This window comes from Typopeltis vanoorti, chromosome 21, assembly GCF_054136105.1.
Source record: "Typopeltis vanoorti isolate ZY-2024b chromosome 21, IOZ_Tvanoo_1.0, whole genome shotgun sequence".
Lineage (NCBI taxonomy): Eukaryota > Metazoa > Arthropoda > Arachnida > Uropygi > Thelyphonidae > Typopeltis > Typopeltis vanoorti.
This window is the reverse complement of record NC_143569.1, coordinates 54,157,688-54,175,857: the sequence shown is the minus strand read 5'-3', so window position 1 is coordinate 54,175,857 and position 18,170 is coordinate 54,157,688. Positions and strand designations below refer to the sequence as shown.

Here is an 18,170-nt window from a genome sequence, read left to right as displayed (position 1 = left end):
TGTCATTAGAGTTATTTTCAGGTTATTGTAGTTTATAAGGTTTCTGTATTCAAAAGGTAATTTGTATAGGTAAAAAAAAAATAATAATAATAATTATGTTATTATTATTATTGGAACATATGAACTCCGTAAACCACCGTATAAGACTACCAACATTAAAAGCTTTACAACAATCTAAGCTAAAACAGCTCCTCTTAGACGCAAATGCTGTAATTGAAACTATCACAACCAACAGTATACAGGAAACAAATCAGCTCCTATACAGCACAGCCTTTATCATTTCAGTGAAGCTTGGTTGCAAACCGAAAGAGCAAAAGCCGAGGATGAAAAAATCTGCACCATGGAAAATTCGGTTAGAACGAAAGGTCAACAGGCTTCGAGATGATCTAAGCAACTTAAAGAGTTTTAAAGGACGGTTGAAAAATAATAACATCAAAAACAAACTGATTAACACATAATTTGGCCAACAAAACAATTGCTGAAGTTACCGAAGAGCTAAAACTAAGAATTACAGCGAATGCACAGAAAATTAAAAGATGTGAAGCAAGAATAAACCAATATGTGCAAAATGTGCAATTTTGACAGAACCAACGTCAGTTTTTCCAGTCTCTCAAGAGAAATACAAATGCAAACCATCATTCACCCGAAAAAGAAGAAACACTCAAATTTTGGAAGTCAGTCTGGGATAATCCTATTGAAGACAATAAAGATGCTTCATGGATTAATGAAATAGAATCAAAAATGAAACAAACACAAATGCAAAATGTTATTATCACTAAAGAAATGATCAGTTCTCAAGCTAGAAAATTAAAAATCTAGAGTGCACCTGACAAATACGAACTACATGGATTTTATTTAAAACATCTAACCAGTCTGCATGATCGAATGGCAGAACAACTTAATTATTTGTTGCAGTCTGGCTCAGTGGAAGGCTGGATGATATCTGGGCACACATTTCTCTTCATGAAAGGTAAGGATAAGGATGCAGATCCAAGTAACTATCGTCCAATAACATGCCTACCAATTATGCTTAAGCTGTTCACTGCAATCATAGCAAATTCCATATACCAGTACTTATCAGATAATCAGATTTATCCGATTGAACAAAAAGCAATTTTCAAAAATCTAGAAGAACAAAAGACCAGATCCTTATTAATAAAATGATTTTCAGAAACTCAAAAAGACGAAAAACTAATTTAAACATGGCATGGAGAGATTACAAGAAAGCATTCGAATCCCTCCCACACTCCTGGATCCTAAAATCACTAAAAATATTTGGAATTAGCAAAAACATATGTTCGTTTCTGTCTACTGCTATGAAAGCATGGAAAACAACATTAATAGTGAAGGAAATGGAGATATCAGCATTAAACGTGAAATTTTCCAAGGTGATTCCTTGTCACTATTGCTCTTCAACATTTCTTTGATGCCTTTGTCTATGAATCTGAAGAAAACAAAACTTGGATATGAAATTCCTCAATGCAATATTAAAATTTCCCATCTGCTGTATATGGATGATGACTTGAAGCTATATGGAAAATCGGTCCAGCAAATAGATTCTTTATTGAACATAGTTCGTATTTTCAGTCAGGACATCAAAATGGAATTCGGTTTAGATAAACGCGCAATTTTATCTATTAAACAAGGAAAACTTAATGACACTAGCAATTTTAATTTTGATCAACAGAAATATATAAAAACAATTTCAGCTGACGATCACTATAATTACCTAGGAATATTAGAAGCCAATGATATTCTCCACTCGAAAGTTAAACAACAGGCAGAATCAGAATACATCAAAAGAGTTAGAAATATTCTGAAAACAAAACTAAATGGATTAAACAGAATTAGAGCAATGAATTCTTGGTCTACACCAGTGATCCGATATACAGCTGGCATAATAAATTGGACAAAAGAAGACCTGGAAAAACTAGATCGCAAAATTAGAAAACTAATGACTATGCATCATGCCCTACATCCGCAAAGTGATGTTGACCGGTTGTACCTACCGAGGAGAATAGGTAGACGGGGTCTGCTGCAAGTGAGACAGACTGTGGAAGAAGAAATTGGTTTAAGAAATTACATCGACAATAGCTCTGAGCCAATGCTTCAAGCAATTACACGAGAGGGCCTTCTAAAAGCAACAGGAAACAAATCCGATTACAAAAAGGAACAACAAAATATCCGATATGTGCGCTGGAAAAATAAACCCTTGCATGGCCAATTTCTTCGAGATACTGACGAAAAAATTGACGTGAACAAGACATGCCAATGGGTGCAACACGGATACATTAAAAAAGAAACAGAAGGATTTATTCTAGCAGCTCAAGAACAGGTATTACAAACTAATGCAATCACATCAAAATTTTTCAACATCAATAATAACAGCAAATGCAGATTATGCGATTCAGAAAGATGAGACTGTAGAACATCTAATCAGTGCCTGCAGCAAAATAGCTGAAACTGACTATAAATACAGCCGTGATCAAGTGGCCAAAATAGTTCATTGGCATTGCAAAAAAATATGGCTTTCCTACTTCTGATAACTGGTGGCAGCATAAAATGGAGACTGTATTGGAAAACGAAACAGCAAACATTCTCTGGGATTTATAATATAAACTGATTGGAACGCAGTAGACCTGACATCACAATTATCGAACATCGACAAGGTTGGATTATCGATATTGCAGTACCCAGTGATAACAACATCAACAACAACAAAGAACTGGAAAAAATTACTAAATATCGAGATCTACCAATCGAAGTTGGCTGACTGTGGCTTAAACATACCAAAGGCATCTTAATAGTTATCGGTGCACTTGGTGCAACTTCAAAGAAGCTGGCCAACTATTTACAGCAATTAAAAATCAATGAATTGACCCCATATGACCCACAAAAAACAGCATTACTTGGAACAGTCCATATTTTACGACGCTACCTGACGGACTATTCCTAGATTCTTGGGTAGAATTTGAATTGTTCTGAATCACCAGTCAAATTTTTATTTATATGATATCTTGTTTTGATTGTGTATCAATTATTATTATTATTATATGGAACCCAGGTCGGAAAGAACTCAGTTCGATTCCAATCAGTGACGTCAGAAACCTTTATCTGGTCTCTTTCGACGAAAGGTGAGTTAACCGGTCTCATACCGAGGTAGAGGATTTTTCACCCGGAAACTCGGGATTTTCGTCCCCGAGAACAGGCAAACCGGCCCATGAACACATGTATCTATAGACATAGGACACACCGGGAGGCATAAGGCAAACCACCTTACCTTCGATACGGTAGTGGCTAAATGTCGAAAAATCCTCGACACTGTAAAGTGAAAGAGGAGGGAAGGAATAATGATAATAAGATTATATATATGTTAAGGATACCAAACTATTTTAAATATAAACCTAGTTTTTTACTCCATTTCCCAAGTAAGCAAATAGACAAGTCAGTGAAGTTTGCGCCTGCGAGTGTTGCAAGTCTAGCTGACCTTGCACGTAGTGCAAGAACAGGGCAACTCATGGTAAAGGTAGAATAAGCTCTGATCACTATTCTTAATATTTACCCTTAATGCAAAGCACATCTCCTGGAGGAGATGTACGATGCTTTGTATTAAAGGCAAGGGGCCACTACCCAGACCGGTTTCGACCTTTATTGAGGTCTCGTCATTGGGAGCCAGGCTAAGAAATACTAAGTTTTAAGTAATACAGAGCTTATAAATATTTTACCAACCCAAGTTACCATAAGGTGCTTTGACCTTATTAATAAGGTCATTGGGAAATGTAGTAAAAAACCAGGTTTATATTTAAAATAGCTTGGTATTTTTAACATATATTATACTCAAGGTAAAAACTCTCTACATGCATATATATATATATATATATATATATATATATATATATATATATATATATATATAGAGAGAGAGAGAGAGAGAGAGAGAGAGAGAGAGACCATAAGTATAAATTGGATAAGCCTTCTTTTTTGGAATTTTGTAGTTGCTGTCGAAATAGGGTTTTTATCGTTTCGAAGACACGTGATTTCTTTCTTCAGGTAGAGTTGCATATTTTTTTGTTGTACACAGAGAATCGAACCCAGAAACACAATTTTACTTTTAATGAATAACACCATGATTTTTTTTTTTTTTATTTAGAGCGGATGTGTTTCGCAGTAGCGAAAACAGTGAAGCAAATCTACAGACGAAGAACGTCTTTTATACAGCACTTTGCTTGTATGTTTTCTTCGAGAACAGGTAATTAATTGTATTCAGTTCACCCTGGAAAGATACGTTTTCTGGTCGAGAAAAAAAAGCACAGCTGAAGTAAATTTAAAAAAAAACATTCTCTAGTATGTTTCTTCTCTTTTTCTGGACCAATCAGAATATTGACGATAATTGTATAGTTTTTACTTTTTTGATTAGGTGTTAGTTTTTTTCCTTATTATTAATCTTACTCTTTTCAGAAATTTCAGAATTTTTCTGCTAATTTATTTATAAATTAAGAAAGGAATTGAAATTTTTCTATTTATTTCTAACGAAAAAATATTTAACTTTTTTTAAAAAAAATTGAAATATTTTACCCACGATTTCTTTATTTCTTTATTATTTATTATTATTTTTTTTTTGAATTATAATTATTTCAGATTCTACAACAGTAGAGTGCGTGGTAAATACACTTCACCGAGCTGGGATATCACTCTAACTTTTCGAAGACACAGAGCCGTACGTATTCCAAGTGTAAGATCCATTTAGGTTTATCAATCTACATAAACCGCAAAACCTTGTGGTACTGTATATACAGTACTGTATATGCAGATAATGTGGAGAATGCCTTAGACAGACTAAAGCCGGTAGGTTGCAATCTTTTTCAGAAAAAAAATTACATACATAAATATTTATAATACATTCATAACTGTGTGACAAATCGGAAACTTAATATCACCTGTTATCAAAGCTGTCTACAGATTAGATAGCGCCCTGAGGCAAACAATTAAATATCGCCCTTGATGGATTCTAAGACAAAAATATAAGAAAATCTCCAATTGCTATTTTGTTTTTATTACAAAAGAAACATTAATGCAAAACGATTACATAATAATATTAATTAAATATTCGCTCTACGGAGATATTGCACAATTAAACTGTTTATAAGCTCTTCTGAATTTAAATTATAAGCTATGTCTTCTTCTATCAATATATAGTGGCTAGACCAAAGAATCTTTCTTGGGTTATTGCTGTTTGCAACAAGTACTCTAGTTCAGCCCATATTACGGCGTCTACCGCAATATGGGCTGAACAAGAGCCTTTGTAAAGCCGCGCCGTGAGGCAGGTTGCCTCTATGCTACACCCTGTCGACGGTACTGCTTATTTCGGTCAGAGAAACAGAGGAAGGAACAATAAAATGTGGGTTAGCTATGGAAACATTTTGATATACAATAATCGATGATAGACAAAAATTAACATAACAAGCATCAACAGAAAGAAAATAGTGCTAGAAGAAAAATCACAGAAGCACAGTGTCGACATTGACTTTCTTCTTCTTCTTCTTCTTATTATTATTGACAGTGAGATCTTCATATTGATTCAGGTTAGAAGAGTATACAGAGAATTTGCAATAGGAAGTGATTATGGTCCAAAGTTGACTTCTGTTCTGTCTCCTTTTTATTATCTGTTATCACCAATTAAAACTTTTATATTATTATCATTCTGATGTGCAATACTAATAAATATACAAAATTAGTCGTAATTGAAGCGTTATATATAATTTTTCTGAGCTAACAGTGCCGGATTAAACCTTGTGGAGGCCCCTAGACAGTTCGAAATCTAGGGCATCCTCGCAAATTATCCCCTAATACGTTTTTAATTTGACCAACAAACGATTTTAATAAACCCATTTTATTAGACAAAACAAACATTAACAATTATTAATGTTAGTAATCAAATAAACATGTTATGTTATTAAACAATAATTATTAAATATTATTAAACAATATTACACAATATTATTAAACAAAAAGTAAGGAATTCTTAATTTTAATAACCAAACAAAACTTTAAATATTCACCTTTCCTCAATTTTTTTTTTTTTTTTGTTTGGAAATCTTTCAGGATATCTTGGAAAATTACTTTTTGCAAGACGTTGTATTCAGTGGCCATAATAGTGAGTTCAGTCTTTCTTGTGTCATTGAAGATCGATGGCAGTTTTAACTTCGAAATGGCTCGTTGACCAGTAGCGTTCGAGATCGTGAGACGCCTATAAATTCTTAACGCTGTCATTCATTTGGGGATGTTGATCCCACCATATGTTCAAAAATGAGTTTGTACCATCGCGATGTTGGAACTGCTTCATCAGCTTTGAAATCTTCTAACTGTGATATGAAATACTTGAAATGAACCATTTCATCTCCAAACTCCAATTCTATGTCCTCAGGATAATTCTCACTAAATCTTTGGGCTGCTTCTTTAATTTCGGTATATGTGATGGGAACTCAACGAGGAACCCAAATAGAGAATGAACTTTGTTATGTGCTTCCATACGACGGATAAGCTCTGCACATAATTTATCCTTCATTGGTAGGTAAGTTTCAATCTTGAACTTTTCTCTTCCTTGAAGTACAACTTCTTCCGCTTCATTATCGTCGTGATGTCTAATTTTTTTAAGCGCACACGCCTACTTTCATCAGTGTATTTCGCATCGATTTTCTGATTTACCTTCCTCTCGTAGTCATCAAACAAATTTCTCTTTGTGATGTTAGAAATCGAGCAGTGATTTCAGAAGATTGACGGCCGTTTGAAATTCTACTGTTTCCTTTTGTAGAGATTTGCTTATTCCGTTGATCCTGTCTAGGATTACAGCCCAGAAGCCTGCGAAGTTTCCTTCTTTGACAGGTCATTTAGAAGACATTTGACCTCGTGAATTGTCTCCGGCTTCTGATTTACATCTTCGACAATAACCTGCAAAGCGTTCTAGAAGTTGCTGTAACCTAAAGCCTTGGTCGCATCGGCCCTTGCACACCACCTTGTGCCAGTCGCTCGTTCGTTTTAAATATAGTGCAGAGCCTTGCTGATGTTCGCCGTCTTTGTTCTCAAGATTTTCGAGCATAACCGCTCAACTCAACGGTAGGTTGATGCCGAGAAAAAGTTGTACATTTGATTGCACAATCCCGAAGAATGAGATTGCTCCAACGCAGCTTTCTACAGCACATACTCCAACCAAATTGAGTGAGTCTGCTGCGCAGTGAATGTAGCGTACAAGTTGATTTTTTTAATTTTTTTTTGATAATATATGCTTGAAGACCGTTATAGCACCCTGACATGTTTGCTGCATTGTCATAAGGCTGTCCTCTCAGGTTTTTGATGTCATTTTTTTAAGAAGGCCAAAACAGTGGTGGCAAGCGCTTCTCCTGGGTGTCTTGCTGTGAGGATGAATGTGAGAAAACGTTCTACCACTTCACCATCTGACATTCCAACATATCTAAGCACTACAGTCAGTTGGTCAATGTGGGATATGTCCGGTGTTGAATTAGACATATCTCACAGGAAATACAGGAAGCCAAGAGAAGAGTACGTGGCTTCCTGTATTTCCTTTACAATAATTTTCGGAACCTTATTTCCTATTATTTCGATTACTTCTTCGAAAATTGTGGAAGACAAATAGGAAGGTTTTCCTCCACCTTGATTTCCATATTTGGTTAAATGTGAACTTAAAAAAGGGTCGTACTCTACGATTAACTCTAAAATTCCCAAGAATTGCCATTATGTTGAGAACCAAGGAATATCTGTATCATCGTGAATAGCTAATCCACCTGATGAGAGGAATTTGATCACTGACACTACTATTTGCAGAACTTTGATCCATTATTCTTGTTCTTTGTTGACTGAATTTCCAAACAGCTGTAGATTCGACCGTGTGTGCGTCGTCTACTGATCGGTGTCTGTATACATGCCCGATGCGTTGCACTGTCCTCGTGCATTTCATTCGCTGCAAGGCATTCTTCCAATCAGAAAATCCATCTGAAAATTGAGTTCGGCCTTTATGTGTTTCACTAAATAGGACGCATGAGGAACAGTACATGATCCATTCTCTTTTTATTTCTTCACCACTTACATGTATTCGAAAGATCATATAAAAGGAAAAATTTCTTTCACGATTTTCATACTGCCTGTTTGAAGCCGAAAAATGACCATCAAATTGTTGACATTCCACGGGGTCTCTATTACACCAAAAATCTTGCACTTCATCGGTAATCTTTCGCCATAATCCAATGTAATTTTGATATTCTAGTCCCAGATTATCTCTGTTTTGATGATATAACTGGACTTCCGGCTCAGTTGAAGCTGCACCCAGTAATTGAACCGTATCCTCATCCTCAGCAATCTGTTCAGGGGGAAGGTCTACCTCCATCCCTTCGCTGGCAGACATATTTGAAGAGGCCTCGGGTTGATCCTCTGTTGACTTACGAGTATAGCTAAGTTGGTAAAGGCGGTCTTTCTTTGTTATTATTTATTCATCAGCTTATTCGTTTTCTCTTGCTGTTTTTTTCGTTTTTCTGCGCCGCCTTGGTAATACCTCTTCTTTTCGGGCTCCAACATTCTGCATCTACAAAAGAGCGACGACAAACAATATTTACTCTTTGTTCTAAAAAATGAAAGAATTCTTAAGTCTCAGCCAAATATGAGTAAAAGTGCCTGAACAAGATAGATTCGAGAGGTCTTGCGCTATTCTCCGATACCGGACAAACGCCATAAAAGCCACCATAATAAATATATATGTTTTGGGTAAATATTGGAATGTAATTGCAACTAATTTAAATACTACTAGTCACGTAACAAAATCGGTGTTATAATATTATTTCCTATGCCAGCAAAGTATATAACTTACAATACAATGTAATATATACGAAAAATGAAGGGGACTCATACATTTGCTGGCGAATAAAGACTGTGGATAGTCGTCAGTTGATGCTCCGCTATGCATGCAGTTGATGTTTAATATGATGGTTGAGCAGATGAAAACATTATAGATTATATATTATAGAAACGAAAATGAACATTAATGTAAAATTTTCGTTTCTTTGAGTTGATTCATTTTTTCTATCTTTTGGAAACAATTTAAGAAAGCATGATTGTAACTGTCTTTCAAGATCAAATGAATATTATTTTGATTCGCTGTAGCGGGGCCCCTAAACGGTGGGGCCCGTAGGCCGATGTCTACTCTGCCTATTTGGTAATCTGGCACTGTAATGGAATATATTATCGCCAACTATGCAAATATAAAGTAAAAATGGCCTTTGTGGATTAATTTGGCATCGAAGATGTGTTCTTATTCAAACTGGTTTTTTTTATACAGTTTAAATTTAAAGTATTTAAACTGAAATACTTTCATTATGGTCATAGTCAATCTAGATTTTCAAATGGGAATATTTCCTAACTCTAATATTAAATTAAAAATAACTAAATTATAAATATTTCAGAGAAATATTTTCAATTATCAATTTCGAGAAATGCGTCAGCCTCTTGAAGGCGTTTTGATTTCGCAAAGATTCAAGTAAAACCTTTTACAATTTTAAAGGTTAATTAAATATACCAATACCAATAACATTACTGACAGGTTGGGTGACGCACTAGTGCTTTTCATATCCCCCTTTATCTGTAATGAGAGTTGTTTGGGAGTGGGAGATTAGTGAGCAATTAAGCTCGCCCTCTGAGGGCAGTTGTGTTAGCTATGATCGGTTGAGAGAAGAATAGCCTTTGGTCTTTTGTGTTTGTAGTAATCAGTCTCGTTGTAATTGACAGCTTGTACTATTAGTGGGTTTGAATGTGAACTTGACTTCAAGAAGAATTTTTCAGCAAGATCACGAAGAAGGGAGGAGATGTATGGAGTGCCGGTTTCTCGGTGAATCTGTGAATTTCTGACAAACCACGGTGCATCCAGGATCATCCTAAGGCATTTGTTTTGGATTCTCTGTAATTTTGAAATGTTTGATCTTGAAGTGTGACTCCATGCTGGTGAGGCGTAGGTAATGACTGGACGTATTACCATCCGGTAAAGAAGCAATTTATTATGTAGGTTCAATTTGCTCTTGCGGTTGATCAATGGGTAGAGCTGAGCTATGACTTTGGAAGATTTGGAGCAAATGAGATTGATGTGTTTGTTGAAAAGGAGTTTCTTATCCATTAATACCCCAAGATATTTGGTCTCTGATTGCCATGGGATCTTTTGACCAGAGAGCAGGATGTCTTCTTTGTTGCAGATTTTTCTTCTTGAAAACATTATGGCTGAGCTTTTGAGGGGGTTCACTTGAATCCTCCAGTTGGTGAACCAATTTGCTAGCTCATTGATACTTCCTTGTGGTCTAGTGATTGCTAGGCGAGGGCTGAGTGATCTAGCTAGAATAGCGGTGTCGTCTGCATAAAGGGCCGTAGTAGTTGTTCTTGGATTGACAGGAATATCTGCCATGTAAGTTGTGAAAAGTATTGGGGCTGGAAGAGAACCTTGAGGTACTCCCGCCAGAATTTTGCGCCTTGAAGAAACAATTCCGTTGAGTTTTACTTGCATGTATCTTTCATTGATATATGAATATATGAGTTTCACTAGTTTAATTGGGATATTGTTTTCAATTAGTTTGAAGATAAGACCTTGATGCCAGACCTTATCAAAGGCCTTGGCAACATCCAAAATCACAGCAGCAGTGTGAAGGTGCCAGTTAAAACCATGAGTGATATGTTCTGTTAGTCAGTGAATTTGTTGCACCGTGTTGTGAGCTTTGCGAAACCCAAATTGCTCATTTGGGATTATTTTCTGTTGGTCCACTGCTGATTGTAGTCTTGATAGGATGACCTTTTCTATTACTTTGCCAAGACAGGAAAGAAGACTGATGGGCCTGTAGCTTTGGGGAAGTTGTGGGTTATTGCCAGGCTTTTTCAGAGGTATAATGTCCGCGATTTTCCAATCTGTGGGAAAGTACTGGAATCGTAAAATGGAATTGGTAATATTAACTAGAAGAATTATGGCTTTCCGTGGGAGTAGCTTTATTATTCTATTGGAAATGCCGTCAAGGCCGGGGGCCTTTTTATTCTTCAGATGGGAAATGATATTTATTATTTCTGTTGGTGATGTGGGGGTGATGGTTTCTGAATCATCCTTAGGCTGACTTAGTGCATTTCTTAATTTACGATGAACCTTGTAAATAAGATTGACATTTAAATTTGCATAAGATGGGCTGCATTGATTTTCCAGATTGTCAATTAGGGCTTCTACTTTTTCTTCATCTGTGTGTGCAATTCCAACATTGGTCTTTAAAGGGGGAAGTGGTTGTCTTTTGGTACGAAGAGATTTTACAAACGTCCATATGGGGTTATCTTCTGGGTTGATTTCTTTGAGTTTGGTTTCCCATTTGGAGTTCCTGTGGATCTGGAGGGCTTCTCGAACCTGTCTGTTCAAAGTGTTTAAAGTTGCTTTAGTATTGTGATATCGCTTTCTAGCCTTATTTTTGGCACTGATCAGGTCCATTATCTCTTCTGGGATGCAGTTAGGAGCGTGGAAGACAGTGGTTTGAGTGACTGATGCTATTGCTAAGTTGATTTGCCTAGTTAAATTGTTTACAGCTTGAGCTATTTCTTCTTTTTTACGAATGACAGGGGGCGGACCGATTTGGACTGGGAGAACCTTAGAGAGCTTGTCCCATGGTATGAAAGAATGATGGGGAGAGAGCTGATCTTGAAGTCCTAACCTGAGTAGGATGGGATTATGATCTGAGTTAAGCTCTTCTACTGTCTCCAGCTGGTATTGATATTTGATGTTTCTGAGGATAACTATGTCTAATACATCAGAACTTCCTGATGGGCTGTAGTGTGTGGGCTCAGTGGGTCCAGCTACTATTGATGAGTTGAGTAACGTATAGTTGAATAAGGTACAGCCTTTGGAGTTGATTGACGAATTGAACCAGGCCGTGTGTTTTGAGTTTAGGTCTCCTGCTATAATTATGGAATCCCTGGAGCCGAGGATGGAGTCTAAGTCTACTGTCAATAGTAGAATACTGGGAGGGTTGTACGCTGCGTAGATTTTAAGTTTGCCTGCGTTATTAGTGTGCACCTCCACACCCGTCACCTCAAGGTTTAGAGTTTGGGGGTTAGTCAGTGCATTGTGGCTTAAATAATTTTTGATAAAAATAGCTGTGCCTCCTCCTCTAGAGTTAACTCTGTCTGTCCTGTATAAAATATAGCCTCTTAGTTTTGGATTGTTTGATGATCTGAGGTGGGATTCACTGATCAAGATTATGTCTAAATTGTATCTTTTTGCAAATTCTTGCAGTTGGAGAATTTTATTTGTTAAGCCATTGGCATTCCATGCTCTTATCATGAGAGAATTTGGTTTAAATTATTTAAACATTATGGAGAGCTGTTAATATGGATTGAGTTTCTAGGTAGAATCTATCTTTTTCTGAAGGATGGTGAGGTGCTTGCTTTGCTGAATTCATGCAGCATTGTTACAAGTGACGAGGTTAAAGCTGATGTGAGATTAGAGCTTGTTCGCTCTTGTGATGAAAACGTATGGGTTCTTACTGCTTCCGCATACGATTTGGACATGGATGAGGGTCGAGTGCCTTCCTGGGTTGTCGAGTGTGAGGTATTATGATCTGGAGGGCGAACTGCTTTGTTGTATATTGTGTCATTGCTTGTAGGAGCGTGGTTAGTTCTTGTTGATCCACGGTTTTTTGGATGGAAAAGGCAACCCTTGTAATAAGAGGGATGTGGTCCTCTACAGTTGGCACAGCAAGCAGGTATGGATCTGGGTTTGGATCTGTGGCACTGCCCTGCCGATGCCTTCTTCCTTAGAGGTTCGGTTGTAATTTTAAGCTTACAAATGTCCGTAACTTCATAGATGTTTTTTTTTGTGTTGAAGATTTCGACCAACACCAGTGGCATTGGTGTTTTATCTAACCTCAACATTCTACTGACTTTGGTTGGAGTCAATCCTTGATTGATGAGGTCAGCTGTTATCTCATCAGTTGTGATACCCTCAGCCACTCCTCTTAGAACTACTTTTAAGTTCTTCTCGCTAGCTAGCGCAAATGTGTGGGAGGGCAATTTAGAGTTGTCAAGCATTTTCGTCATCAAGCGATAATCAGTGACTGTGGTAGGGTGAATCTTTACACCCTCTTCAGTATTTCTTGCCCAGGAAAAATTGATATTTTGTTCTCCTAGGGATCTTGAGACTGAGATCCATTTGTCTTTATCTCGAAGGATGACTGGAGGGACCTTTTCTTTTCTATCTTGGGTGATCTGATTTTGTTGAGTTGTTACATCAACTTCCAATCCACCTTCCGATGTTCTGCGTCTTTTATTAGAATGTTCTTCATGAGAACAATCGAACTGTCGGGGAGTCTTTGAAGGTGGAACAGGTGTAATGTCCTCTTCAATGTCCAAATCATCATCTTAAGTGTCATTTACTTGAGCGAAGAGATTCAAGCAACCAGGATAATCTGTTTCAAATTTCTTTAGGAGGAATTTGAGAATGTCAAGTGACATATCTTTGTTTAACTGTTGAATGGCGTCTTTGATATCGTTTACATTCTCCATTCTTGAATAGGTATAAAATATTTACAATGGCGAAGAGAACAGGCTACGGCCAGAAAATTGTATCAAAAGTCAAAGTCTTACCTCGTATTCCGCAAACAAAGCAGATTCACAATATCTAAAACTCACTAATCACCACTGAAATCAAAAAACATTCTTCGCAACAACAACCATCATGCGAGACTACAATGCGAGCCGCCATTTTTCCCGGTTAATTAATTTTTTTTTTTTTCATAAGAATCTAATCAGTAATAATTATGTGAGATTATTTTAGGTTTGCTTGATTTTAGAAATTATTTAAATAATGTTTAATTTTACTTTGGAAATGTTGAAAATCTTAAAATTTAATAAAAGTTACAATATTAAAATAATAAAATAAAAAAAAATCAGGTAATGCCTTTTTATTCCCGTATACGTGGGTTAAGCGAGGCCATTTAGCGCTATTTAACTGTTGGAGACTGAGTGGGCAGTTCAATCTTCACTGGTACCCAATCAGAGATTGCTGGCACAAAGCTATCACTAATTAAGCTGCACGTAGTGGAGAGAGACGGCTTAACAAGTGCCGGCATCTCGTGGTCCATTACCCTAACACTCATATTTAATGTCTGAAATAATGTGGGTTTTACGGTTAATTTTATTTATTACTTGGGATATCCCATTGAATCACAATAAAAAATAAAATAGTCACAATATAACTTAGTATTGAGCTGTGGGTTTTGAACTTTCTCAACTGATATGGCATTTGTTTTCTTGTTCGTTTCCTAATTTCACTTTATCATTCCCGTTAACTCCATCTGGATTATACGTCTGCACACCTCAACAACAATGTCGATCGCGACATTAATCATACTAATTACTGTGTTCTCATCAAACGAGGAATAATAATAATAATAAAATTAATTTCTTTGGGAACAGAGATGGAGAAGCGATGTAACAATGATAATAATTTATCTCCACAGGTGAACACGAGGCAAAAGAACGCATTCAATGAAGAAAGTAAGACGCACTTGTCCTGATTTATTTCTATAACGGTCTCTTCTTTTCGAATATGTTACTAATCAATATTAAATGTTTATAACATTACACTACTACTACAACTACTACGTTCATTTGATAGATTCTTATTTGTTTGAATTGTCGGTTTAATTCATTTATAGCTACGATTGTATTAAATATTAAAATATTATATTATTAATATTAAATAAATCTTCTAATTCCCATAGGTAGTAGGCGGAACTCTTTAAAGAATAACAAACTTTTTTTGGAATCAGAGAAAAACCCAGTCTCCACCCACAGCGTCACCGAAAGCGAAGTCCATGGTTATCGATGATTTCAAAGTCACATAGAAGCGAGGGTATGCAGGATCACGAAATACCCTCTTGTTAACCTTACACTTAGCAATATTAAATTGAGAGTTATTACCATTTGAACACAGTTCCAGCCTATTTAAATCATCCTGTAAATGCATTTAATTATTTAATATAGGATGATTTAAAATCCTTTAAATCATCCTGCATATCAGTAGCATTCATGATTACTCTGCCTATTTTGCATTCATCAACAACCAGTAGAACATCTCCTGTCGGATACTTCCCAGTATCATTAATGTATAAACTGAACAACGATCAAGGACTGATACCTGGGTACACCACCGGTCACCTTAAATCAGGCAGATTCAACCCACTTATCCAATCAAATTGAAGAGTTCATATTCCATTATACGGTTTATACAATAGCCTTTCATGTGGTATCCCATTAAATGCCGTTGCAGAATCCAACAATAGTACAGTGTATCTATTCCCTTTATACAACAGAGTAATGGATATTATATCTGAGAAACTTGTTCAGATATGACCTCCGTTTAACACCCCATGCTGTTTTTTTAAGCAAAGCATGACTTGTCTTCCACCCTATTTCAGTTTGCGAGTTCTTTTCAGCTCTTAAAATCTTCACCACCACTCTAGAGATAATAATAGATCGGTAGTAAGACGCATAGGTTTTTGCACCATCCCCGTATAATAGAACTACCGTTCTCTTCATTCCTCAAGTATTTTTCGCTAGTGCAGATTTAAGCTATAGAAACATGTGAGGAAGACTTTTTTCGAGTTCGGCTGAATATTTCTTTTAATTAACGATTTCGTGCATAAACAAAAATATTAGCCATTACATATGTATTAACTTTTCTAGGCTCAGCCCAGAATGAAATTCCGAAATACATGGTTTATATTTTCCAACGAAGCAGTAAATGATTCATACATAAAAGTAGAATTCTCTTCATCTTTAGATGGAATTTTCCAGGCTACAATTATTAGTCCTCCATCTGATATATTAAAGCAGGTAAGTTTTTTTTTTAGTATTTTTGCTTATTTGTATATTATTTAAAATTCCATGGACTAGTCCGTTTAAGAAAGTACAGCTAATATGAAAACGGTATAGATGAAATCACATTACAGATGGCGATAATGGTCTGTCCTTGGTCCATCACACACCCGCAATTATTGAAATAATTTTTATAATGTAACTGTTAATCGGACGTTTACTTCGTACATATAAACACAGAACTTCTAGCGTTTTCATGAACTGCAGCTTTCTATAAAACACTTATGTCTATGATTCATCTTCATCAGTGGTACTAACAGGCACAATGAGGCAAACCGACGAGAAAACATGGAATGTAAATTACGTGTGTTCGCCTGGCCGGTTTGCGGGATGAAAAATCAAAATTTCGTTTAGGAAACCTTTCTACCTCCGCATGAGACAGAGTAACTCAATTTCAGTTGAAAAGCCCAGAAAAAGATTCTTAGCGTCTTACAGAGGATTCGACGCCAGACCTGGGTTCGCTTATACCGATTGAGATGCAGAGGCTCTCCATGATTCAGCTGGTTTTAAATACACAGTCTTTTGAAATAGGCTAGAGTATTGCTGCTTATGGGAACACTCACCCTGGTTTGACAAAACTGTGCTTTAGCGAATCAGTCATGGAATAAAGTCACTAAAATATTTGTTCAATGAAAACTTAACAGTCATTGAAATCTTCCCCCTCTTTCCCAGAAATCAATAAAGATTGCCTTTGGCGATATTGCACACCAAACTGCAGAATCTGGCCAATGTACAGATTCCTCAAAGTTTTCTGTTGATTGTATCCAATTTAATGATTATAATGTCAACCGTATACAATTTTTAATCTCTTCTACCATCTTAATAGAACCAGGCTTAGTTGGTCCACAACCAATCATTCTGTCACGTTAGGAGTAATCCTACAAAAATCCTACATAGCAATATTGGAGACTATTCATATGATTGCAGCAACACATGTACCACCTTAATTTCATTGAGTGACATATGCTGAGTGTCGATGACAATGGTTTCGCTATTTATTTAGGTGTTTATTATTACTACATAGAAAGAAGCATTTGCTGGCAACAATCATGTGAGGAATAATTGACGCCTTTTCAGATATCTGAAATGTAACGTTAACTTGAATAGTTTGTTGTTGTTATGTTCCATCGAGTCGATTTCGACTCCTGGTGATTCTCTGAACATAAATTCTTCATTCAGATCTATCCCTGGCCATATCTTTCAGAATCTCCAAGCGCAAATTTCAATGGTAGCAGTTTATTAAGATTCACTCCCAAAGCTTTTTTTTGGGGGGGGGGGAAGATGGACTGACTCTTTGACACTTCACCCCTTCATCTGATTGAAGAAAATCTGTGCGGATGGGGGTGTTATTGAGCTAAAAGCTCAAGTCATGGCTGTGTAACGATGAGCCTCAGTTAAAATTCATTGGCGATGTTTAAGTAAAGCAAACTCTAAAAATCAGGACGATCCCTAGACCACTCAATAATAGCCGAAAGACCGTCCATCTCAGCGTTGGTTCTACTCAGGGATGGCCTTCTCCCACCACCACCACCGAGCAGAACCGCTCATATTCCGAAGAAAAGCATTCACTGACAAAGCCCCTCACAGGGCTGTGCCGGAAAACACTTTCCCTGGAGACTCAAATTGCTCCCTTAAGACAAAACCTTAACAGAGCGAACTAAAACTCTCGAATCTCTGCGTTCCAGGGTAACAGCAACAACCAAGCCTCAGTTAAAATTCATTGGCTACAGCATTGCCATCCGTTGCCATCAGTTGTCCCGCCTCCAAAAGCATTCACATTAGTAGCATTTATTTCTTTTTTAAATATGCAAAAACTTTAGTAGGAATAAATTAATGAATATTTTTCGTTAATTTATTACTTATTTCTCTATTAAAGACTGTTAATTTTATAATAAAATAAAAATATTATATTTACAACCATATTTTATAGACAGATATAGAAAGAATCTTAAGAAAATTTTCAAAACTTTAACAAGAAGCTTATGAGAATAAAACCTTTGGCATCGAAGTTGTCTTGGTTTGCGCTATGTATGAGACACGACCTCTTCCCAGGTGCTATACTGTACACTTTTTATTAGTGCATAAATTACGTTTCACTGGAGACTATTCATATGGTTGCAGCAACTCATACCACCTTAATTTCATTGAGTGACATATGCTGAGTCACTCAATAATGGCTGTTTCGAACTGTTGGTTCTCACCAGAAACCAGACAGAAAC

At 36.5% G+C, this 18,170-nt stretch overlaps 1 protein-coding gene across 1 annotated transcript in view; it reads left to right on the top strand.

Annotated features, from left to right (window-relative positions):
* Positions 1 to 18,170, top strand: part of LOC150094857 (glutamate receptor ionotropic, delta-1-like) — a 65,473-nt gene that overhangs the window by 42,976 nt on the left and 4,327 nt on the right. The window contains exon 4 of the mRNA XM_090411681.1: positions 15,760 to 15,909. Within this exon, the coding sequence (XP_090267807.1) occupies positions 15,760 to 15,909 (150 nt within the window). The remainder of the gene's footprint in view (positions 1 to 15,759; positions 15,910 to 18,170) is intronic.